General features: G+C 40.5%; 1 protein-coding gene across 2 annotated transcripts in view; it reads right to left on the bottom strand.

Moving 5' to 3' along the window:
• The window catches only part of mpped2a (metallophosphoesterase domain containing 2a), an 87,093-nt gene extending 61,219 nt beyond the window's left edge, over positions 1-25,874 (bottom strand). Inside the window, exons 1-3 of one of the 2 annotated variants that reach the window (XM_080884195.1) lie at positions 25,535-25,874; positions 24,077-24,186; positions 23,007-23,278 (exon numbers count right to left, since the gene is read on the bottom strand). In XM_080884195.1, the coding sequence (XP_080740321.1) occupies positions 23,007-23,119 (113 nt within the window). In that variant the 5' untranslated portion in view covers positions 23,120-23,278; positions 24,077-24,186; positions 25,535-25,874. The remainder of the gene's footprint in view (positions 1-23,006; positions 23,279-24,076; positions 24,187-25,534) is intronic. The other variant, XM_080884194.1, reaches the window with a different exon arrangement.
• Positions 25,875-26,319: the final 445 nt, after the last annotated feature.

The raw sequence follows: 26,319 nt of genomic DNA, 5'->3' as shown, positions 1-26,319 counted from the left end.
TCCTAAAAGTCACTAGAAGTCGCTAAATGACATCATCGCCTAATTTGCATAAGCAGATTAGCATGACCAAATCTAATCTAATCTACGCGTTGTTGGAGAGAGAAATAACATCGTGGAAGAGACATAAAGTGAGTAAAAAACGTCCTAAATGCATTTAGAGTTTATTTAGAACTACAAATTAAATTTCTTTTAGCAATTATTGGGTTTTTTTAATGTCACAATTCCAACCCTGCTCCTTTACCCGGGCTTGGACCGGCAAAAGTGACCCGAAATAGGCACTCTGGTGGAGTTACTTTGTGTGTGTGTTTATAAGTAGTTTTAAACCTTGTGATCCACAAAACAGCATAAGAGTAAAAGAGTAAAAGAAGAACTGACTGCGTTACAGCACCCGCTGCTTGTTGAGAGTAAAAGCGATACGCACGTTCACGTCTTTTTTTAGCGACTTTTTTTTTTTTTTAGAAAACTCGGGGTCTGAAAACTCGCTAAATATAGCGACAAAGTCACTAAGTTGGCAACACTGGCTGCACGGCCTAAAATCATTTCATTTTCTCAAAAGTTGACAGTGCGCCTTATGTATGAATTCTGGTTGTGCTTGATGACCGCGAACCGATTTTATGTGGTAGACGGCGCTCAGAACTCTGTCAAAAAATGTTTTGGTACGACGGAGCTGCACCGCTTGATGGATTGTCGGAGCATTACGGCTGCCGAGGAGCCTCGCGGAGTAATACGTACTGTGCTTCAACGTAATATTACCGTACTGTGTGTGTATAAGAACCATAAATGGCGCCTGTTCAGCGACGTGGTTACAAAGAGGATTTCAAACTCCAGGCTGTCAATGACGCAGTAGAACTTGGGAACAGAGCAGCTGTAAAATCTGTCTGTCTTTGTTATCATGCTCAGCATCTTTTAGTTTACATTTTGACAGCACAATTGTGAGCTTTTTGTTATGCACAAAAACAACATTGTTTTCTTTTATTTATGGAGCATTATTATTTAATAAATGCTCATAATTTGTTTTTGAGTAATGTTTTCATGTACATCTATCCCGTATGTTAATAAAAGTGCCTGTGTGACATCTGGGACACAGCTTTGACTAAGAACTCTCTTTTTGTTTTTACTTTATGGCTTTAAAAAAAATATCGAGATATATATTGTGTATCGCCATCCAGCTAAAAAAATATCGAGTCCTATTAGGGTTGCCAACCGTCCCTTAAAATACGGAATCGTCCCGTATTTCGAAACAAAAGCACACGTCCCGTATTGAGCTAATAAGGGACGCACTTTGTCCCGTAATACAGTGAGAATCAAAAGTGGCCTATAACTTTTAATGGAATTAACGCTTTGTTTGAAAACATAATTCCCAGCCCCTCTCCTGCTTTGTGACCAATGAGCTGACAGCACACTTATGACAATTCGAGTATGACAATTCAGATTACCGCTCATCTCATTGGTCGAGGAAAGGTCGCTTGCGGAGAAAATACCGGAAGACAACAGATGACCACAACAAGAAGCATGGCCAACAGGGAAACAAACGCCGACACTGCGGTGCAAGTCTCGGACGACAGTACACCTAAAGCTGGGCAGACACTGTGCGATTTTTTCAGTCACGTTATTCAGCTCCTGCTCAAACTGCACGATTGACTCGCAGGGGTTAGAAGTTGGTAGGTCACGATGCAGGTCTCACACTATACCGCCCGATGCTCTGATGCGACCTGAGTGCTCACACTGTGCCTCCATAACATGAAGGTTATAACAGACAATCTGTCGCTCGCTCTCTCTGTCTTTCACTCACACAGACACACCACCACCATCAACTTTGCTAAATTGCTAATGAAAAACATGATCAGGCAGCTGTGAATGAGCAGCAGTGTAAATCCAACTATTTTCACGGTTGTTGTGGTCGTGATAATTTTGTGATGCCACATCGAAAAGGCTCGGATGAGCTTTCCAAAGTTCTACAAGTTGTGCCTCCATCGCTTGTGTCCAGATCACACGCTGCACAGCCGCGCTGCGCCGTCTTTTTCACCGACGTTTACGTGTTTGCGCATGAGCAGTGTGAGCGGCTGTGGTGACACCCTCACGAGCGATTGATGATCGGGAGCTGGTCGTGAGGTGTTAATCACTTCTCGTTACCCCATGTATACTACACGACGCACGATGAAGGCCAAAATCGGTCCGATCACTCAAAAATCGGCTCAAAATGGGCCAAAAATCGCACAGTGTGAGCCCAGCATTAGAGCAGCAATATTTGTTCCCCTCAGAGAAAGGGAAGAATGGGAAAAGGAAAACACCTGGCTGGAAAAAGTTAATATGGGCATGTGCAGTGAATATCAGCGCTATGTGGCCAGAAGTGTGATAATATAATTTATTTTGTGTAATAAACAACTGCAAGGATAGATGATTACAACAAATTGATGACTAATACATAAAAGTAATACATAGATGAATAATGATGATGAGTTATGATGCGTAATCATGGGAACAAGCGGGTTTACAAACAGGAGCAGCTGATTAGCATTAGAAAAGCTGAAATAATACCTCAACTGAAGCCAATTGTACTAAATGCACTAAATGTGCACAGTTACAAGAATATTTTTCTTTCTATTGTTTTCTATTATTTTAAGTTAAGCAGGACAGAGTGCTTTTAAAGAAAGATTTACTTTTATTCTCAAAAGTTAAGCATGACAGGCTTCTGTTTAAGAAAGAGACCTGTTTTACTGTGTTAATGTTGTCATTTTGAGCTAAAAATAAATGGCTAAATGATCATTTGTTTCCCATGTGTTCATATCACAAAGAATAGAATATGCATGTACTTAAATCAACTTCAAGTCAAATGGTTAAAAAAAATAATTTCACACACAAAAAAAGAGCTAGAAAATTCACCACACTGGGAAGGGTGAAGACAACTGGGTTGCCCGGCCCTGGCCACGAGGTGTCCCTTATTTATTTTTCAGGGAGTTGGCAACCCTAAGTCCTATCAGTCCTATCCCAGTGCCTGATTCTGGTCTACTGACTACAGTCTGACCAGTTGCTTGTGTCCGCAGTATTCAACCAGAAATCTGAATCTAGCCTTCGACTTACATTTTCTTGCATGTCCTTTGCACTCAGTCAGCATTTGCTATTTGTTGCTTCTGTCCCTTCTTCCACTGCCTCAGCTGGGAGACCTCAGCTTTGCTCTGATACACTGTAGCATATGAAGTGCCTCTGTTATTCAGGCAGACCTCGACTGCATATTAAACACACTGAACAAATTAAAAAGTAGCCACAGAGTTAATGATATTTACTATTGACTGTGTGCAGTAAATGAGTCTCTCTACTCCTAACACACACACACACACACACACACACACACACACACACACACACACACACACACACACACACACACACACACACACACACACAAACAAAAAACAAACAAAACCAGCAAAGTAGCGTGTACATTTGACTGTAGCACCTGATTAGATTTGGTGCTCTGTGGTACCTGGGCGGCATGCAGCTTTACAGGATTGGACAGTTCTCGTCATGGAGAAAGGACAAATGCAGAACCACATGGGATGACAAAAATACACACACACACACACACACACACACACACACACACACACACACACACACACACTCAAAAGCATTGATATTAAAACAAAGCCAGAAGAAAAACAACCTCCCCTTTCCTTTGAGATTTAATCCGCCCAGAGAATGTAAGTAAATACCAGCAGCCCCTATCAATTAGAGCAGGCCCAGGCCAAGAAACCTTCATGACAGTAATGCATTGGTCTCACATACACACGCACACCGAAAGAGAGAGAGAGTGCGCCCCTGTCTTTCTTGTTAACATATGACTGTATAACAATCCAGAGGTTCATTAGTAATGTATACAGGAGTTCAGGAGTTCAGCGGTGCAGCAGAGGCCTCTGATCTATTGTAAACGGAGACAGCGAAAATGAAAAAGTCTTCCTGTGCTCCAGAAGCAGGTAAAAGAATATTCTCCAGTGACAGACTGAACTGTGTTAGCATGAAGGTTTGTGTTAACATGTCTGAGCTTCGGTGTGACATCAGAGGGAAGACTGTGGAAGGGGGTGGGGGGAGTGGGGGGGAAGAAAAAGAAAAAAAGTGGTGGGGGAGAGGAGAAATGCTAATGCACTTGGGGAGGGCAGGAGCACACTTTGAAATCCGCCATGACACTGGAGCTGACACAAAACCGAGCTTTGCGGCTGCAGAAATATCTCGGCGATGAAGAAATGCCTGTGATCCTTCAGCTGGGAAACCGAAGGGCATTAACTCTGTTCACCTATGGCTGCAACACATTACTAATGTCAATTTAAAGAAATCCAACTACACTGCTGCAACAGTTTTTATTCTTACTGTCATGCCCTTATTGTGTCTTTAATTACAAAATTTGCAGATGACTATAAATAATCTACATTTTGGAACTGAAAAGCTCTTCTCTCTAACAAAACAACAGCTTGTTTTTTCTTTCTTCCCTGCTTTATTTAAAAAAAATAAATAAAAAAAAGTTAAGTATCTCTTCTAAAGTCATTTATTCATGTCACACAATGCAGCAGATTGAAATTTGACAAGGACTTTGTAAATTAATCACTTCAATATCATGATGTGATTATTAACATTAGAGTCTGGAGTAATATAAAACCCTCACATAAATACCGCGCTCACAATAGCAGCATTAAAGTCACAAGCTGGAGGTGCTTTGCAGAGAGGAAAACTGAACAAAGTAAATGTGAAGCGCAGCTAAAGCGTGGACCTTATACAGTTCTTGCTCACATGTGTCATTGCAGAAGAGTGCAACTGTGAGGAAAAACAACTGTGTGGGAGAGAGCAAAGGAGGAAAGGAGAAGTGCTCTCTGATGTCTGTAGGAGGACATTCGTTTGACTGAGCGCACTTGGCTCCGTGGCCTTTTGAAAAAACACACAAGCAAACGGGGTCAAAGTGCTGCCTGAGCTCGCTCCTCTTAACTCGGTGGAGATAAGAAGGTCGCCATCTCTGTCACTCTCCTGGCTCGCTGAGCTCTTTAAGGAGTCCACATAATCATTATGATTGATTGCATTTCTTCCATTTTCATTTTTTCTTAGTGGAGAAAAAAAAACCCCCCACAGATCTCTAGTGTGTGCTGCACAGCACAAAGAGCCGGTTACATTTAAATCCTGCTGTCCAACACAAACAGATGACTTCATGTATACAACCTAAAGGAGAAAACAAAAAAAACCAGGAGTCACTGCAGAACTGTAACCTCCCAAATATTGCCACCGTGAAAGTCATTATTTTATCAAAGAAACTAGAGTACAAAGACAAAAGAGAGATAGGTGAGCCTGAAGATCCCAAGACTCTTAGAGACACCATAGTCTGAGAGTTTATTGCCTCTTTCTCAAATGTCTGAGCTCTGACAGCAGGGATTGTATTGTTTTACTCTGGAAATCTGTGCGTGTTCGTAATGATGACAAAATGTGTTCCTAATAGGATACACCTACTATAGCAAGTGACACAAAGGCAGTTCTGAGTAAGAATGGCATTAATATGAAGTCAGAGATCAAAGATGGGTAAAGTCTGAGCAATCATTTGCGCTCTGACTGATCTGCTTGTAAATGTTTTTTTGTAGCCTAAGTTTTAAAAGCTTGTCCAAATGTTTTTGCGGTCGTCTTTATAAGCCATTTAGTTACAGTTTGTCACAAATGTTCATTCATGTTTTTGAAACCTTAGACCCCTTTCTTCAAAATTCCTAATCACAAAGTCCAACTTCCAATTTGGGTTTGAACAAAAACCCCTGACCCTTCTGGCAAAAACCGCACGAATGGCATGAAAACAGTGTTATCCATGCTCAAAACCACACAGTAGTGTTTTAGATCACACAGAGCCAGTCAAAATAATAACAGTACAGTGTTCAGAACACAAAACCCAGATCTTTCCAACCACATGTGGCTCTTGTGTAATTCTGCAAAAGCTACAAAAATGGGATGCAAAAACAGAAACAGGACCCACCACTGCCACCCCCATCTCAAATTTTGCTTTTTATTCTTATTATAAGTGTTGCATTGAAACATCAAAATACAGTAAAGACTACTATGGACGCTACAGATGACCTGTTTAGGCCAGGTTGTTCATTTTGCTCTACTTCCTTTATTTACAGACCAATCACAATAAAGCACACAGTAAATGTTTATATTTAATACATACTGGATATCCGACAAGACTTATGAAACATGAAGTAGGACTATTTACCGTCCTTACTTTTAGTATGAATCAAGTAAACATTATGTTGTAGGTGAAAAATGTGAAAGGAGGCACGCATCGTCCAAGTTTCCCAGAATATATTTTTCCCCTCTTTCTTTTCATGTGGTTCATCATTCATATACAAAAACATGGTCTATCACAGGTGCTCAAATTTCATCTGTTATTACTGTTCTTGATCTGGCTCTTCCTCATCTTCCTCCTCTGCTTCTCAAATTGCTCCCACCTATTGACCTTCAGCTCACCCTCACTGGTGTATAATGGTCAACTGACATCATTAACAGCAAGAGTGAACAAAGTGTGCTTTGGAAATGACATCTGTGCTTTAGTTGTTTTTAACTTCTTTCTCACTGTTATTGTTTTAAAAAAAGAAAAAAAAAAAGGCCAAATAAATTCTGCAAATTATTTCTAACGTGGTGAAAACTGTTAAAGATTTTGCCAGAAGAGTGACTGATTCAATAAACTGGCTGTGGACACTGATAATGGGCTTCGGAGAATAGAAGAGAGTGTTTTAGTAGTTTAGAAAATCTGTAATTATCCTCTTCCAATAGGAGTGCTCCGACATTTGAAATAAACTTTATGCCATTTTTAGGGATAATGCAATGTGATTAAACATAAATACATAGAATTAAGCTGATTTCTCACTAGAAAGAAGAAAAACATCTATGCAAGATATTCAAAATCATAACAACTGAGCTTCTGTTTTTCTTTGTCACACACTTACCGGTTAACACAGTTACCATAGTTACCGTGGTTAAATTCCCAATTGCTAGGCGTTACCGTTTCGAATTTTAATCATCATTAAAACCATGTTTGACTGTCACGCTTCTAATAAGTCACGGTAATCGCTCTCCAAGCTCCACTGAAGTTAGCAGCAGTCTTCCAGATGCCACTACGCAGGCGCAGCTACAGAAAGACGCGAGTAGACAGAAGCACTGCAGGGAATTTTGTCAGTCTTTTCAACATTTTTAATGTATTTTTAACACCATCAGTGACTGTTGTGACTAATCAGTTTTAATCTACTGAGATTTTATGATTTTGGACTTGTATACAAGAATAAACATTATGTAGGGCTGCTCGATTATGGCAAAAATGATAATCATGATTATTTTCACTGAAATTGAGATCTCGATTATTTGACGATATTTATTTAACCCTTTAAGACCTACTATAGAACCAAGTCCGCCAGAGCTTATATTATATTTTTACATGCTGTAGTGCCATTTGTGGGAGCATTTCAAGTTGCTATACAACTGTTATAGCCCATATTTTAATAATATGTATGCATTAAGTCCATAGTAACTACATTAATTGCAAAAAAGTGCAATAAACTACAAAAAAATTGAAAATCGTTTTTTGTATTTTTTACATATATTTCTACTTGGAGAAATTTAAGAGGTTTATCCCTCAAAGCTTTAAATACAAAAAAGTTGCAAAAAATAGTTTACAACAACAGGAAATTTATTTTGATTGTCTTCATAGTTTTATTTTGGAGATACAGCAATTTTTATATACTGCAGGAAAAACGAAAAAACAATCCTATGATGCAAATTTGCAAAGAAAACAGCAGGTGCATCAAAATAAACTATTTCCAGCAGTGCAATTCGAGTTCTAAGCATCCCAGAAACTATTCAGAAAAGTCAAACATGACCAGTATAGGCTTTCAAGGCCTACAAGTAAAAAAACTACAATTTCCGCGAAAATGACGTCACTTCCGGTTTCGGCCAGGAAATGGCGGACATGCGACAGTTCGCGCTGACGTCTGTTTCACTGTGGGAAGTGTTACGAACAGCTGATCGGATCGGCAAAGCGTGTTTCTGGAATATTATGTTTTTGTTCCTGCAAGCGCTTTTTATGCAAGGAAACCGAGACCGAGGACAAGCTGATGGCATAAGATGTAAGTACAACTCCTCTGGTTTCATATGCAAAACAAATTATTGCGCTAGCTTACACAGTTCAGGTTCTACAGGGATTTAAAAAAATAGTTACACAAAACGGAGCATGCTGCTCTGACCGGCTTTAAAGGGTTAACAATGACATTCTCCAGCTCCACTGTGACCCTTAGTTGGATAAGCGGTTAAGAAGATGGATAAATAAATGGATGAACTTCACTTAGCAAGTTAGTCTAGCAAAGAATGAGCATGCCTGAAATCTGAAAACCACAGGTATCAATATGGTGCAATAGGCTTTGATTTGGGATCTGCTCCACACCAGCAAAGCTAATGACATCTGAGCTGTCCCCTTGTTTCCGTCTCAGCTGCCCATATATTTTATACCTGCTACCACCTGCTACCAAAGGATTAGCCTCTTCCTGTTTCTTAGTTGTTAATGGAGTTGTCCCATTAATCAATGGAGACCACCAGTGGAGTGGAGTTATCTAAAACCTCCAGGGTCAAAAGGAAAATGTGGAAATAGTCTGCAAATTAACCGAAACTTGTCAGCCTATCCATACATGATACAGAGGATCACGACTTGTATACTCAGTGATTCACTGACCAGCTGAAAGACGCATCTCATGTCCGCTTGACTCTAAAATATTTATTTTAATATTTGTTTTAACTGATTAAACGTGTATACTCAGTGCTAAAATGTTCCCATGTGACATCAAAATTAAAATAAGCAAATAGACTTTTCAGGATATCTTGCTTCAAGTGCTGGGGAAATCTGTAGGAAACAGGAAGAGGGCAGAGGTTTGCGGTACAGAACCACATTAAAGGGGAAACTGCAGGATTGAATTACTGTCTGAAAATGTTATGTCCGATTCTGGTACTACTAAAAAGATGTTTCCAATAATCAATTAGCTGTTAATTTGAAAAGGTATCAGCAATTTATATTAACCACTCAAGCAAAAGGCTAAAGCTCTGATTGGGTTCAGTTTCTCAAACATTAATTTGTCATTTCAAGAAAACATTTTTACCTTTTTTTTTTTTTTTTTTTTTTTTACATAATTTTTTTCTGTTGCAGCCCATAACGCTTTCCAAGAAGAAGAACCAACTGAAAACAACGTGATGTTTACACTGGTTTATTAGTGAGTATCATGCCGTTGGTCACAAAAGTTGTTTTGATTGTAAACTGAGCAGTGTGCGGTAGAACGACATAAGAAAAAAAATCATAGCAGCTGACAAATGATAATGCACTTCATTTTTTTTAGAATATAAAGAGAAATTTGATTACGTGTCGACTTTGCAAAAAGAAATGGAAAGCTCAGGCAAACAATGAAACTGGAGACAACAACAAGACTACTTTTTCACCACTCTCAAACTCCCTTTATCGCCCTTTCAGGAGAAACATCAACACACAATGCTCCCCATTTCCTCTGTCTATAACCTCTGCATCAGCTCCCCTCCCCCTGCTGTAAGAGTCGCACACAAACACACCGCTCACTCATCCACACTGCAATACCATTTCTCTGAGAGGAGCACTGAGCGCCTCTCTTATCTTCTGCGTTTCAGCTGTCTGCGTTAATTCAATAAACTTCAGAGGAACAAAATGAACACAGGAATAATGGAGAAAGGGGCGCTGGTGGTGGGGGGTGCACAACTGAGCAGAGAAGAGAGGCAAAGGTGGGAGACGAGAAAACGGGAAAAATCCAAGAGGGGGCAAAGCACAAACAGAACGTGCATTTATGAAATAGTTAAGAAAAAAATGAAAACACACAAGTATATTAGTAAAAATATTCAAAGCAGAATTGATTTTCAAGAATGGTGAAATGTGGCCTTATGCTTTGATGCTCCCCCCCTACTTCATTTGTTCAGCTAGTGTGTGTCCTCCTTATCCCTCCCTTAATGGCTGAGTAGAGCACACAAAGCCTGCACTGGAATATCAGCGCTGGAGAAACCTTCCGGCACTGCGCTGAGAAATAAATTGCTTCTGCTAATGCCCCTTTCATTATGGCACAGCCCTTAATTGTGCTGCTGACAGTCTGCCTGGCTGCAGGGCTGATGGGAGAAAAGGCTGAGGAGACGGTCATGACGTGGTCCCCGGGGCCAAACACCAACCAGCAGACTGCGGGGAGAATAAAGTAGTGGAGCTGCGTGTTCACCTGGACAGACAACATGGGACCAAGTCTGTATTAAAAAGTGACTTTTAATATAACAAGATTATTCCAAAGACTAAGAGCAGAGCTGGTTTTAAGGTCTCATTTAGAATACATATGTATGTATTTAAAGCGCCAAGAATTTTTTAGGATTTATAGGATAGAGTTTGATCTCCGAAACAACTGTGGTACCAACCAGAACTATTAAAAACCACAGCCTAGCCATGCAGATCTGATTGGCTTCATACCCAGTTACCCAGTTAAGAGCCATATATCATTTCCTTCCTTAAGAATTTTTGCAGCTTCGTTCAGTTGAAAAATACCATAACGCGCGCGCACACACACACACACACACACACACACACACACACACACACACACACACACACACACACACACACACACACACACACACAACATCACTTTTTAAAAACAACAGTCTTCCTCATTTTTCACAGAGAAATGTGTTATTTATCTCCCTTAAAAACAGTAGGATGCACTCACAGATTCACAAAAACCTCTGTGAAAAGAAAAGGAACATCTTCCATAAAAATCAACTTCCACAAAGTGTTACAAAAAGACATAAAACGACTATACAAATGAGTCATTGCTAAAGTCAAGCTAAACACTCTTTAAACTGCATAAACGGACGACTTGTCACATTGAGAAGCTGCAGGCTGAGCGTGCTTCATGTTAAAGATGACGTGACATTATCAAGCAATTGTGCCCTGCGATGCCAGGTCCAGCATGCAAGAATAGACCAAAATCTCAAAGACATCAAAAAGGAAAAAAAAAAAAAAAAAAAGAAAGAAAGAAAAGGAGACCTGTCCAATGTCAACTGTCACTTAACCCTCACCACCACCATCCCGCCAGGCCCCAGCAGCAGGTCAGGGGTAGAGAGGGAACTTAATCAGAGGGTTCTCCTGTTACAAAAGCCCCTCCACTCCTGCTGGCAAGCAGTGGCAGGCCGACAGAAACAAAAGGCAACCGAACGCGACTAGCGCTTTGTTCTCAGGAGAGCTGTGACTGTGACTGCTGCTCCTCCACAAACTGTTTGCGGTTAAAACAGAAGAAGGGATGCCGAGGTCAGGGGTAAACATGAGGCTGGGAGCTCTTTATATGCCACTGACTCGTGAACACAGGCTACTGAGGCGTTTTCAATTCTGGGAAAGTCTGATTATGGCGAATCAATAGTCTCATAATGCGAGTGAATTGCTCTTCACTTTCTTATTATTCAGGCTGATGCATTCATTTTAGCCATTTGTTCTCAGTAGGGCCTGATGTATAATTTCAATAACAGTTTTTTTTTAGTCTAGTCTACAGAGACTGCTAGGTCAAACTGACTGAATAGGGGAGATGGAGGACACCAACCTGTACAGCTACGTCCATCTCATTTTCACTTGTCACCATTCCTTGTTAGAGTAAAGTAGAAAGGGACCAGTGCATCAGAAAGATGACTGCACCACCCAAACATCTGACTCTCTTTGCTGTTTTTTCTAATCAATGAATAAATCGAAGGCGTGGGTAGAGATTAAAGAGATCTAAATCTGGGCTAGCATTGCCATTACAACCGATCTAAATCACAACCATGTGACCCAAATAAACAAAGGTGAAGAAGCAGCAGGGAAACCTCACACCAAGCGCCTCACATCAGACAAAACAAAATCTTGAACATATTTTAGTTCCTGACGGTGGATCATCATCTGTCATCTGGAGACACTTTTGGTTAAACCAGACAACCACAAGCAGGAACAGACTCTGGAAAGAGGTTTATCTTCAGGGTGTAGGTGAACTACAAACTAATAAAAAATAACAGCATTACAACAACAGCAGTGAAATAGTCACCAGTGAAAAGCAGACTGTGTAGCTGCTGCTTTAAGAAACACTACAATTAAACATATTTGGTCCAATAAGAGTTTTTTTTTACCCAAGCTGGCAGCCTTAGTTCAGCTCCAAGGTTATTATCGTTAACGAAAACTAACGAAATAACGAAAACTAGAAGTGAAAAAACATTTTCCGTTAACGGAAATAAAAATAAAAACAAAAAAGGAAAACTAACTAAAACTGTAATGAGTGTTCACAAAACGAACTAAAATTAACTGAATTTATAGCAAAAATGTGTTTATTTTTGGTAGATGTGTGTGTGTCATACAATAGTCAAGGGTGAAAATGAAGTTTAGTTTCCAGATTTTTTTCTTGCTGTCTCATTATGCCAGCAGGTGGCAGTACGTTAGTCGAGTCGTCTGTGTTACCGCTCCGTCCACGCGCAGAATCATGTCAGGAAAAGTCAGGAGAAAGCGCCAGAGTCCAATTTGGGATTACTTTGAACATGACTGTGTTTTGGATAAAGCAAGTGTGGAAAGAGACAAATTATGAGGGACATTTCTAAAGGGGAAAAAAATCCCACAAACCTTAAAGTGCACTTGAAAAGTTCACACAAGAAGGCTAACCTAGCTTACCTTGAGAAGGGAGCACACTCAACCCTCATCCCCAGAAAACAGAAGCTAACCCCAGGCAAGCTAGCGTGATGCATCACGAGACAACAGGACTGGGATATCGACATAACTGTGTGAGTCAATTGCCCTCAAAAAGTTTATCAATTCACTTGAACCAAAATTACGAACACCCGATGCTGCAAGAGTTAATAGTCTCATTGGGGCCAAGATATAAATTTTATAGTTGCCTGGTATCAGTGGTTGTTCATCTGCCTTTATTCATTTATTTATTTAAAGAACCCATAGGTGGGAATGTGAGTTGTCTGTCTCTGCGTGTTAGCCCTGCGACAGACAGGCAACCTGTCCAGGGTGCAGGGTATGGTAGCTGGAATAGCAACATACCCAAGGTTAAGCAGAAGAGCATGACTGATATGATGAAACTGGGATTTTGTTGCACTTAATTATTGCAAACACAACTAAAACTATAACTGAAACTAATCAAAACTAAACTGAAACTAAGGATTTTCAAAAAAATAAAAACTAAACTAAACTAGCAAACAATTGGTAAAAACTAATTAACTCATTCACTGCCATTGACGTCTATAGACGTCAATTGAAAAACTTACGTTGACTGCCATTGACGTCTATAGACGTCAATTACGTTTTTCAATGGGAGGGGCTAGAATACAACCTCGGGCAGCTTGTCAGTGAAAACTGAAGCCCACCAGCAGTAAAAGTAGACCTGCAAGGAGGTGCAGGGTTTGCGCACGTAAGGGATTGCGCAGTGAGACAAAAATGTGGTGCAAGTCTCGTTGTGTGCCCTTGCATCCCGGAGAGTGTTATAATGATTACCACACAAAAGTGAATTATTCATTGTGAATAAATGTTTCACTATGTACATTTTATTTTTTCATATATTTGTAAATAAATTGTTTTGATAAAACATAACCTTTCTCAGTGTTATTTCTGTTTTATAGAAGTGAAAAACTATTTTATATGTTAGAGGTGTCACAAAGCAAGAAATATTAGTGTCAAAGGCACTTTTCTGCTTGAAATGTATTTTTCACAAAAAGCTCGTTTTCTCCCTTTTTTTGGTCAAAACAGGCATTTTTGGTGGAACCCACCTCTCTTCTACAGCTGATTACTAAAGAATGGAAAATGGTAGAAACAAGCTTTTCTTTTTGGATGAAAGAAGAGAGTCTGTTCTTCATTTTGGTAGGTTCAGCGTTTATATGATCATAACACACAGTTTTCTGTGGCTCTTCAAAAATGAGTAAAAATGCTCAAAAACCCTGGCAGTGAGGAGTTACCTGATTTGAAAATGGCTGGCAGTGAATGAGTTAAAACTGATATAAAATTGAAAATCTGAAGTCAAAACTAAATAAAAAATAAAAACTAATGAAAATTGCAAAACTATTAAAACCCTGTTCAGCTCACACTGTTTTCTTAATTATTTCAGTTAAAATACAATTAATGCAAATCAATATGAAGACCACAGAATCTACCTTTAATCCAAGGAATATGAGTATTTGTGATTCGTGTTTAAAACAAACAAAACCCTGAATATTGACCAGAACACTTGCAAGTGTATTTTAGGAGTAATTATTTCTAAACAGAGCAGCCTTATTAATACCAATTTATTTATCCAGTGTATGGGAAAAAAATTAAGGGGTGGGGCATCTGTCTTCATAGCCTTTATTGTGTTGCTTAGCTAAATAGATTACGACTATCCATGCTCTGTGACGTAATAGAGAGTTGAGAGTAGAAAAAAAACCCTGAAACTGAGCAGCAGGTTATTTGTACATAAGATGACTGCATAATGCATTTAATGTGAAAATTCACCACTGCAACAACATACGGCAAAGGATGGAAAAGCATATTAGGTCTCCTTAACAACTATACCGTGCCACCCAACACTTAAAACATCCACCGTACCTACAGCTAGGGATGGGTATCGAAAACCGGTTCTTGTTGAGAACCGGTTCCCACTGTTTCAATTCCTTGGAATTGTTTGCCATTTTTGCAAACGATTCCCTTATCGATTCCAGTCGCCCCAAATGACGTCACCATGTTGCGGAGCGTCGCTTACCTGGCAGGAAACATGGCGGTTCAAACACTCAAAAGTTTGATTATACTTTACGAGAACGGATGACAACAGGGCAACTTGCAATACTTCCAAAGTAGATATTTCATTTAAGGGAGGAAACACTACGAATATGCAAAAGCATTTGCTCACAAAACACGCGATGACCTTAAATGAATGTCGTGTTTTTAATTCCGCTCCGGACTCGTGAATCTCAACCCAACAGCAGCGGTAACGTTTGCACGTCCTCTCCCGTTAATGCGGCAGGTAAATAATCAACAACAGTGCATATTATGTTAGCGCGATCTGCCTTATTACAAAACCTGCCATTACTGTGCATTTAGGTGACCATGATGAGACAGACAGAGTCTGGCTGGCTCAGATGCTGGCAGTTGTCGCTGCAGTCTACCGGTAGAGTCTCTTTTCAGGCCAGGATAGACGAATGTCACCGAGTGACTAAGTTTGTGGTAAAAGGCTTGCACCCACAGCAGATGCCCCCGATTTTCAGTAAGTGAATGTGTTTAATTGTAGGCAGGGACATTACTGGATATTCTTGTGTATTTGCTACAGAATAATTTATGTTGTACTTTGTTATTGCTACAGAAGAATATTTATTTTATTATTTTACATTTACAATTTTTTTTCCTGGGGACCCTGTGACACCCCATTTAAGAGCCGTAGGCTCTCTTAAGGATCTCTTAAGATCTCACTGTTGGGTTTGTAAGGCCATGTTACTCCTAAATTATCTTGTTCAAAGAGAAGATATAAAACAAAGTTCTAAGCTAATCGACCTTAGTGTTCTCCTTTTTTAAAAAAGAATCGATAAGAGAATCAATAAAGAATCGAATCGTTAAACAGAATCGAAAATGGAATCTGAATCGTGAAAATCTTATCAATACCCATCCCTACCTACAGCTGAACTAAAGTGTGCTGTATATACATTTTTGATACGTTTTGCATATCTATATACATATATACTGTCAAATCTTTATGTACATAATCAAATATAGTAAACAGTTATCCATTCCAACATTTTTGCAAGCTGCAGCCTGACTATAATATTAGGTTAATGTGCTGGTATGGTGGTGACACTACAGAGCCTTGTTGTTCTAAATGGCTGGTTCGTCTCAAGAACTCAAACAAACATGAATCAAAAGCAGAAACATTCTGTTTTCTCCTGTTTTTACTTTTGGTCTGCAATGACCAACTGAAGCTCTGAGGAGAAGGTGTTTGTTGTGCTGTGCTCACTGACAAATCAGACAAAAGGAGGGAGCTTTAAAACTTTTCTATTTACAAATCACACATTTATTCAACAATTATATCACCAATTATGTGAGCCTTTTCATCTTCAAAGCAACCCCCCTGCTGAAGGGTTCGCGTAAACAAGGTTTAACTTGTTTATCCACAATGTGATCGAAGAAAAGCAGGATCTCCTGGATGGAGACACAGTCCATTTCATGTTAAAAGTGGAGTCACATGGGTGGAAAAGCTACTATTACTGACTCGGAGATGGAAACGTCCTGTTGAATTATCATCCTGCCACCTCGAAAGGATTCTTCTGTCACGTGACTCTACATACTGAGCAACCTCCCTCTTTGCAATGAGCCAACTCAGACTGACAAAAAAAAGCTGAATTTCACCAAACGCAAACACTACAGCATTGGCTCAGAAACGGGTACTGTGCACAAATCCAGTTCCAAAATCCATTTCCTCTGCTGCTTTTACAGCTCTCCTCTAACAGACTAGAAAAAGGAAATATGGCACATAAAAAAATCCTTCAGGAGTTCATTAATAAAACCAGGACTGTGCTGAAAATGAAAGTGTCAAAGCCGTGCGTGTGCTTCTCTTGGCGTTTCCTCACCAGCTCGTGTCAGAATATCCACGTGTATTGATGCACCGGTAAATGATTCATACTTACAATCTCCTCAATTATTCACAGGGCAGGAATAATTAACGAGGCACGTGGAGAAGAAGGACTTTGTTAAATGTGGAAGATTTTTTCACATGTAGAGGGGTCGGGGGAAATTCCATTTTTGTGCATTGCAGTCAATGTAATGAGCTCAGGTGTCTCCAGTAACTGATTTTAACAGACAGTAAACAGTAATAAAGCACCAGCATCACAAGGGAAAAGAAAACATTTTAAGACTCTCTGTTCTCTACAACCTCACCATCGTTTGAGGGTGGAGCATCTCTGTATTCACCAGTGATTTTTGGGTGTGAAGCTGTACCGGTTGGCTATATTCTTTTTTTTTTAATTTTGGCTTTCTCAAAATTTTGAAAAACACTTCAAAATCCTGCCACATACAACATACACATAGATGGATGCAATTCTTATTTTCCTTAATTTAGGAAAAGCTTTTCATTTATCAGATTAAAAGTATAATTTTTTCTGGTAGTATCGACATAGGTAATTTCCACTGCTTTGTATTAAGATGAAATTGAATAAATATAAGTACACGAGGAATTACAAAGCAATATAAAAATCTTTTCTCTCCATTGCTTAAATGTTCTGGACGGCAACAACATTTGTTTTTTCCAATCTCTCTCACTCACACACACACACACACACACACACACACACACACACACACACACACACACACACACACACACACACACACACACACACACACACACACACACACACACACACACACACACACACACACACACACACACACCACTTTAAATCCTAATAAATGCTAAAAATTATAACATGTAAGAATAAATTCCAGGCTGCTCCTAATGCTTCTATTTGATTATTTATTTAGGTGCATCAGCTGATAACAATACATTTTTAAAAATTATCCAGCTGTAATGGGGAAAGTCAAGTTTATATCTGCCACTTAATAACCATGGGATAGCAAGGGAAATGATTTGCTTGTTTTACTTGTTCTTGTGACAAAAGTTAAAACTGAACACTTTAAACCTGAAACACAAAGAAAAGCTGAGGGGTACAACGGGCTCACTGTGAAAATAAAAAGAGAGGAAAAGGCAAAAACACCATTGTCCATATTCACAGAGGTTTTAAAAATGCTCCGACTGCTCTTAACTCAGCAGAGTCCCTTTTCAGGTGCCATTAAAAAACTCAGAGTGAGGAATGGACAAGAACTTTGCAGCGTAGGTTCTTCTCCCTGAGGCACTGCCATTGGGCCTTCATTAAAAATCCCAGCATGATTCTTGTTAGTGATGCTGAATCCATGCAGGGAAACTCGTTCCGTAATGACAAACATGATTTAACGGGGCTTACAGGTTGGGTCTGAAAGAAGATATCACAAGTCAAGGAATAAAATTCGAGATTTAAATCGGCTATTCCTCAAGAATGGATAAATAATGTTGTTCAATCCGATTATATCTTTAATGACACAAAAACGTCTCCCATCACCGACCCTGGTGGTGATTGAGAAAGCTTTCTCCGCTGACACTGTTTTGCTGGCTTGCATGGCACGCACATCCAGTGGGAATTAAATAAATTAACACTCCAAAGGCGTTAATGGCGTAATGCAGTTAAATCATCGAGCGAGAAATGCCAACGCATCTGCGATCAAGATCAACCACCAACAACATCATCTCTGCCCAATCTAATCCGGTGCACTTGATTAACTCCTCGTTATTGCAGGCCTGGATCGCGTTTCTCCCTCCAGTGTTTTATGCTGGGTGTTTTTTTTTCCATGTCTCACCTGCACACTCCACTGCTTAAAATGTGATTACGAAATCTTAGGTTTAGGAATAAAAGTAAGCAAAGGTAAGGATTTTTTGTTGGGCACTTTTTACATTTTTGACAATTTCATGTTATTAATAATAACAATAAAAAAAACACTATCAACATGTAACTGATTGGAAAAATGATCATTTCTTGCAGTACAACTAGGATTTAATTCCCCTTTGAACCTGAAGAAATTAAAGGTTAAGAGCAATCCAGTTCAGCTGTCTATGTCAAAATGTTAAGAGATATGACTTGCCACCAACCTTCCCCCCAAGTCCAGTAACATCATTTAAAGTCTTATTAAATCCTGAAATGTAAATGTTTTTCAAGAGCTTTTCAGGAGTCCTTTTAGTTTCAGCTCTGCCTGTCTGTCTGTATGTGCCTGTGTGTCAGGCCTTCCCACAGTCTTGCCCAGATCCTGCCCAAATTGGATACGAAGTCATTAGTGTCCCAACTCGAAGCATATGTTCCAAGTTGCTGAGCATTTCATTTCACAAGACGATGACGAGGGGGCTGAGGAGAGGGAGTTAAAAGGAGGAAAAAAAAAGAAAAGAAAAAAAAGAAACACAGTCGGCACAGAAAAATAAACCAGACGCAAACTGGGCCAGACTGAGCCTGTCGCTCACTCACACAGAGGCAGGGGCATCCCATGCTCCGAAGAAAGTCCACTTTGACTTCGGGGTCCCGTTCCACAGCATCAGCTTATGAGCGCCACTGTGTGCGTGCGTGACTTTCTACGTGCTCTACATTCATGTTTTCATATGCGGGTCAGGGAATGATACCTTCCACGCCACACAAAAGGCACTGCTGTACTCCATCTGAGAAATCTAAATATTCTGTCTAGGACGGGAGGGGAAAAAAACATTAGAGCGAGGATTATATTTCAAAAGGCGGGCAACCCCCCACCCCCAGCCTCCACCCCTCTCTCTGCTTGCAGAGAAGCAACAACTTTATTTATGTCCAAATACTGCAGATGCAGTGAGAGAACGGCGAGCAAGTCGGATTATTATCTCCCAAATCTAAACAAACCTTTACTTTCCTCGAACAGAGCTCGTATTCTATAAGCACTTAAACATAGCAGGGAAGGGGGTGGGGGGATGGGCTCGGAGGATTGTGTGTGTGTGCGTGAGCGCGTGTAATCTCAGGGTTCCCAGACCGAGTTTAAGAATGACAGGGTAAAACACTGCAGGCTCTGTGGAAGCCAGGAAACAGCCTAATGTATTTATCCAAACACATATCTGCTGAGAGGCCCCATGGCTTTAACACATCCCCTTCTACACGGGCTCACCTCCAAAAAGAATCACACTGAAAACTGGACTTAAAACACCCCCCCCCCCCCCCCCCCAAAAGAAAACAACCCCACAATGAGCAAAAAATACAACAAAAACAACAACAAAAAAACCTGATTACAGTGATTATAGGAATAAATACTGAGATTACATTCTCAAAGTTTTCAACCACTGTATTATTACATTTTTTCCACTCTGTTCCTCTTGCACTGAACTGAAACTCCTACCGTAGACCCTCTTTCACAAAATAACACCAAAAATACACCTTATAACGACTTTCTTACAGCCGCATCTGTTCTCGTTTGTCATCGTCTGGAATAAAAGTAAAACAGTCTCCAGGTGACGAATGAAGATGATGAACCACTTTTGGAAAATGTTTTTAAGTTTCCCTGTAAACATCAGGAAGATCCATCCTTTTCCTACTTTGCTTTCTTCCCCTCCTCCTCTTTCCATTTTCTTCCAAAAATGTTTTTTGTAAGGCTTTCACAACTCAACTTATGCACAACTGCTGCAGCACTGCAAATAAAAAGGCAGGGAGAAACCATAGTAAGACTTCCCAGGGAACCAAAAACAAACCCTGTCAATTCAAGAAGCATAAAAATAATAAATCCAAAAATAAACCATGGTATTTCAGAAAAAATGTTACCTCAGAGAGGATGTGTTTGTTTTTCTTTGGGTTTTTTTTAAATTTTTATAAAGACAGAAAAAATATTGTGTGGATGTTCTATTATTTGCCTTTTCAAAGACTGCGGAAGCCTCACCAAACATCAAACCAGACTCTGTTCTGGTGAATCCTGTGCTGCTCGACATGTGTTAACCCAGACTCACGACGGCGCATTTGTTCTGATTTTTAATGTTGTCTTTGCGATCCATTAAAACAGGACTGATGTAACGCAAGCTGATAGGTGAGGTCGCCTCCCTTTTCACCACACTCGGAAGCACGGGCACTTGCTGTACTTGGCAGCCCCACTTGCAGCTGAGGAATCCCAAATCAACACAGTGGCACAATTGTGAGAACACTGCCAACACCAAGAGGAAGGCAAAACTCCATTGAGCTGTTTACAATACTCCATCTCCCAAAAATAATCCTGCTTACATGAATGTGATTATTATGCACACACACACACACACACACACACACACACACACACACACACAGGATTGTGGGACTCTGAGTGTTTCAGGCAAATGATATTTAAAAAAAAAAAAAAAAAAAAAAAAAACTTGTCTGCCAGATGTTGCTGCTCCCTAAAGTGAATCAGTGCAGCTGTTTGTTGAAGATCTTGGACTGACTAAAAACATCTCCTTTATGATTGTTTACATATCTGCATTATCTCAGCCTCTCACACTTCACATACAAAATTAATTAATTAATTTAAAAAAAACTCCAGTCCTACACGACAATCCCAACAGCTGCCATCTCGGTTCAGCCCGGTGCCACCACCACATCTGCAGCCCAAAGCAAAGACTTCTCCCGGCCTCTTATTTGGCTTCATACACACCAAGGTGACGTGGTTACTCCACTTAATACGTTGATTTGCCGATTTTTCAGCTTCACCTTTGATTTCAGTGTGATCTAAGAACGCTGTAACTGCGCAACAAGATCGAACATGTGTGCACAAATCTGTAATCGTGGCTCTGCTGCTCTCTGGAACAGCGTCTCAGCGATCTCTAAGATGTGATTTTGAAGGGATTGAATGGATTCTCACAAGTCAATCATATGTTGTTGTTTTTTTTTTTGTTTTTTTTTACCATAACATTGCCTAAACTGACAATTTTATAATTACCATTTTCTGTGCTAACAAGGAAAGCTGGGAGGGGAAAAAAGCCATGAGCTTTGCTGTGATTTTACCCCCAACAACGTAATTATATGTGAGGACTTGGGAACGGCACATTTGTACAGACCTCACTGTGAAAGCTGTCTACAACAAAGATTAGAATGCTTTGGTTAGCGCTCTTATGTTTTGGCGTGGGCTGGATTTTCTCACATTATTGTACATTTTGGTGTTTTGACTTTCAAAAATTCAAAGCAGCGTCACCATCGACACTGCTCTACAATGTTTATTTCGGGCATAAATTGCATTTATCCCTGTGTGTTCCGCTCACGATGTAGAAAAAAGAAAATAAATTGATGGGCTGTGCTTTTCCCCATAAATAAATGCACACGTAAAGGCAAAAAAATGAAAAAGAAAACAGGAGAAAAGAAAGAAATGACAAACAACTCCATTACAGCGATGATGGAAACTACAAACAGGCTCTTCAATCTCTTCCTGGCCCTGCTGCAGGTTAACTTCACAACATACACAGAGAATAAATGTCACGAGCACGCAGTGTACACAAAACCAGCAGTCAACAACCTTTTGGAAAAATCTCACAACTGCTCTAATTGGAAGAAGACACAAAGTGAGCTGCAGCTCTGTTAATATCTGGTCACAGCTAAAACACAGCGTTGTAAAGTGTGTTTGTGTGTGAGGGTGTGTGTCGAGGGTTGATGGGTCACAGCGCTCTGACCCACTAATGAGAGGAGCAGCATAACCACATCAGACAAGAGCAACACTAAGTAACTGGTCTAATAAATAACTAAGGAGAGCGCCTTAATGCAGACAAAGCATCCACATACCGCAATGACAACATGGCACAAATGATAACCGTCTCACAGCGAGACCGCAGCACACACCGGTGAGCAGTACGCACCAACAGCACACGCAAGAAAGATTACAAAAATAAATAAATAAAACAACACCACAAGTTAGAAAAACCAGCGCAAGTATGTGTGATGCACAGAATCAGTGTTAGTCTGCAGATGCTGCGCTTTTGTTCAGTGCTTCACTGCCGCTAAAACTTTTATTCACAAAGAATGATTTGTACTGCGTTACATCACGCACCACCATACACTCAGTGAACAACAGAGACTGCATTAAACCTGCTGGCTTCCTGTATTGTTCTTAAAGCGTATGCATGATTCTGAAATTAGTTTAAAATGTCACAGAAAGTGCAGGTTTATAAATGACACTGCTGCAATGTGTCATTTATATATTCTATTCTATTCTATTCTATTCTATTTAAATGTTCCTCGTGACCAACTCAGTTTGGAATAAAGATCACAAATAAAATTCATTTGGAGAGAGAGAAAATATTTCTTTCTGATTTAACTTTGCCAGCTCATAACAACTGTGTGTGTGTATTTGTGTGCGTGTGTGAGCGTGAACTTACATGTGGACGTGTGGGGGCTGGAAGCGGCTCTGGTTGATGTTGTAGTGCGTGAAGGCCTGTGTGGGGTTGGAGCTGTACTCGTCCACAGTGATGGTCACTTTGCCATGAGCCATCCTTCCACAGTTTGGACATGAGATGCTGTTCGTTCACCGAGATTCAGCAGCGAGCCGTGCGGCGGTCATCCTTCAGAGCTGCTCTCCAGAAGCCCAGGAAGCCTCCCTGCAGCAGCAGCAGCAACCCAGCCGACTGACTCGACCACGACACACTGCTCTCTGCACCGACAGGAGACACACACACCAGCTGTTTTAAAAAGACGTGCACTTTCTTCTGAATACACTCACGAGTAAGGGCTTCACATAAGAAAATAAAAAAAATATCGCAGGTTAGACTTATACATTTTAAAGTGAATGTAAATGCAAAGACTAAAGATAAAGCACGCATGCATGCAGTGACGGCATGTACAGTCTTATTCAGCTTCAGAGAACAGAAACCACCTGAAATTTGCTAGGAAAAAAATCCTCAAACAGCTCAAACACATCCTCATAAAAGCCTCAATAGAAAAATACAATGAGGCAATTTAAACACAATTAGCAGATGTACTCTACCTTTAAAAGCAGCAAGGGAATTTTTTAAGAGTGAAGTTTACAAAAAACTCTTCTCTGACTTTTTAAGCAACAATTTCTACTCTGGAAAGCACTTTATTAGCTTCAATGAAAACATATTTAAATGTAAAAAAATTAAATTTACATAAAAAATTTCAATCACTACAAGCAAATTAAAAAACAACAACAAAAAAACAAAAACAAAAAGAAAGGCTGCAGGCAGAATGTCTGCTGGTGAGGAATTGCTGCAATTGCTTCTATAAAATGAGAAATTCTTCACAATGCATGCATGCATCAAAGAGGTCTCCTTCCCCACTGACTGTAAGCCAAGCACAAAAACATATCCATGCTCCAATTTTGAAAGGATCCAATAGCAATTAATGAGATGCTATGGCATCTCTGCTCCACTGTACAACAAAGACTTAAAAAAAAAAATGCTGCTATGATGCATCCCTGGAGCTCACTCACCAGATCCACTGTGAGTCTCCTTGCACCCTGAGCCTCCCTCCTGTCTGACCTCCCTAACTGATAGTAGAGTGGCCACTGTGGGCTTTGACAGCCGTTTTATACCAGACCTCCTGATGCAGCCATGAGCAAGAGAAGAAAAGAAAAGAAAGAGGGAGAAAAAATGCCCTCAATTTAACAAGTCTGTCATATCTTTTGGAGGGAAATCAACAAAGCTCGAGAGTTCACATGATGGTTAAATCCTTGGATGGAGAAGTGAGATAAAAACAAAGAAAGCGGCTGCTGGATAAACAAGACTCCAATTTAAACTTTGTTTTGTTTGTTTGTTTGTTTTTTAAAGAAAATGTCCTATTTTCACTAAAGCATTGATTTATGTTTTCTGGGTCGGCTGCATCCTGCTTCCTATTATGCACGTTATAAATTTAAGTCAAAAAGATATATGCCAGCCGAGAAAAAGCTGGTTAAACTAGACTTTTAAAATAAAATAAATAAATAAAAATTAAAAATGCATGAGCAAAATCTAAGCAGCTCCACTGCACACTCAACTCTTTACATTTCAAAGTGTGGAAAAAAAGAGTCACATTAAAATCCTTGTTACACATGAAACAAGTGTATTGATCTTCCTGGGCCTTAAATTTAAAAAAAGAAAAGAAAATGCACTTCTGTACAAAACTGCCCTATCGGATGTCCTGCACTTCACCTCCTCTGCAATCATTAAAAAATCTGAACCTAGTACTGCTTCTGCTGCAGTTACTCGGAAAATGTGCTTTTTCTCTGCAAATGTAGGCCGAAAATCTGTGTGCAGCATGCTCCACAGTCTTCTGATTTTGTGTGTGTGTGTGTGTTTCTATGTGTGTGTTGGGCTGCCGAAACTCGCCTGTCTGTCTCTACCTTATGGCTACAGTAGTAGCAACTAGCACTCTAGCTTAGCCTGCTAAACCTGCCCTGGCAATAGATTTTTTTATTATTATTATGCACGCTGTAGCTTCGCGTTGAGCTGCTTTTCTGTAACGTCGGTGCGCGCACACATGGTCGGTGCAGTCCTCGGATATGTAGCGCGCTCGTACGCCAGCATATAGCTAACTTCAGGAGTAGAAATCACTCCGGTAAGCAGAGGAGGGGTTGAAGGCGAATAAATTGACCCTTTCTGATCACACGCTCACACAACGATGCGTTCTATGCGCCGCTCGCTATTAACACCGCCGCTTGCAGGAACGTACACAAAAAGAAAGGTCCGTGCAATCCTGAACTCTGCTTCTGAGATACTAAAAGCACCCAAAGGTGGTCAGTGTCACAACACCGTCGCGCTAACCTCTGGCTCTTCCTCGTAAATGACAAGCCACCTTATAACCGACAGCTTTGTGTCAGGGGTTGCTTTTTTCCCCCTCCTAGTCTCCTCTCTTTCCCCCCTTATTCCCTTCCCTTTTCGGTTCTCAAAGAAAAGCGGAAAGGTTGTTCTACCTTCGTCGTGTGGGTTTTTTTTGTGCGTGTTTTTTGTGGCCGGAGAAAATAGTGTCGGGTCGGGGTCGCCCTCTACGCAGCGGCGGCGGAGGAGGCGGCGGCAGCGGCGGCGGAGAGACGTGGGTCCATGCGGCAGCAGCAGCAGTAGAGCGGGCAGGTTCGTACACGACCGTCCGGGGGTTGCGGCAGATAGGGCAGAACCTTCGACCCGACGGGACCTCTGCTGGCTCCTGTGGAAAGAAACCAGACAAGAAGAGAGCGGAGGGGGTAAAAGCCAGAGAGAAGGACGAGAGACACTGACAGACAAGAGAGAGAGAGAGATAGAGAGAGAGCGCGAGAACAGCTTGGGTCTGACGGAGGGGGAGCCGGAGTGCAGTGAGTCGAAGCTGCCACTGGGGTCAGAGAGCAGGAGCAAGCACAACCCCCCGCCACCTCCCGTGCGCGTGCCCTTACCGGCGGGCACACGCAAGAGGCAGGAGAAGTGGAGGGGAGGGCGGGGAAGGAGGAGGGTGCTCGCGCAGTCCCGCTCTATGCTGCATTCACTTACTTTCGGAAATGGCAAGTCTTGTCAAATGAATGAAATGAGTAAAGATGATTAGACAGGATGAGTATTTTTTTGTGTGTGGTAACAACAACGTTGCTTTGGAATAAATAATACTTTATTAAACCACAATGTATATTTACATAATTATTATTTTAAGCCCATGTTTCTAAACTGCCAGCTAATTTACAAACTATATAAGTATTTATAGAGCCTAGACTGCAAAAATGTGATATGTTGTAAT

The sequence above is a fragment of the Rhamphochromis sp. 'chilingali' genome (genome assembly GCF_963969265.1).
Source record: "Rhamphochromis sp. 'chilingali' genome assembly, chromosome: 6".
Lineage (NCBI taxonomy): Eukaryota > Metazoa > Chordata > Actinopteri > Cichliformes > Cichlidae > Rhamphochromis > Rhamphochromis sp. 'chilingali'.
Note: the sequence above shows the minus strand (reverse complement) of the source record. Positions and strands in the feature narration are given on the sequence as shown.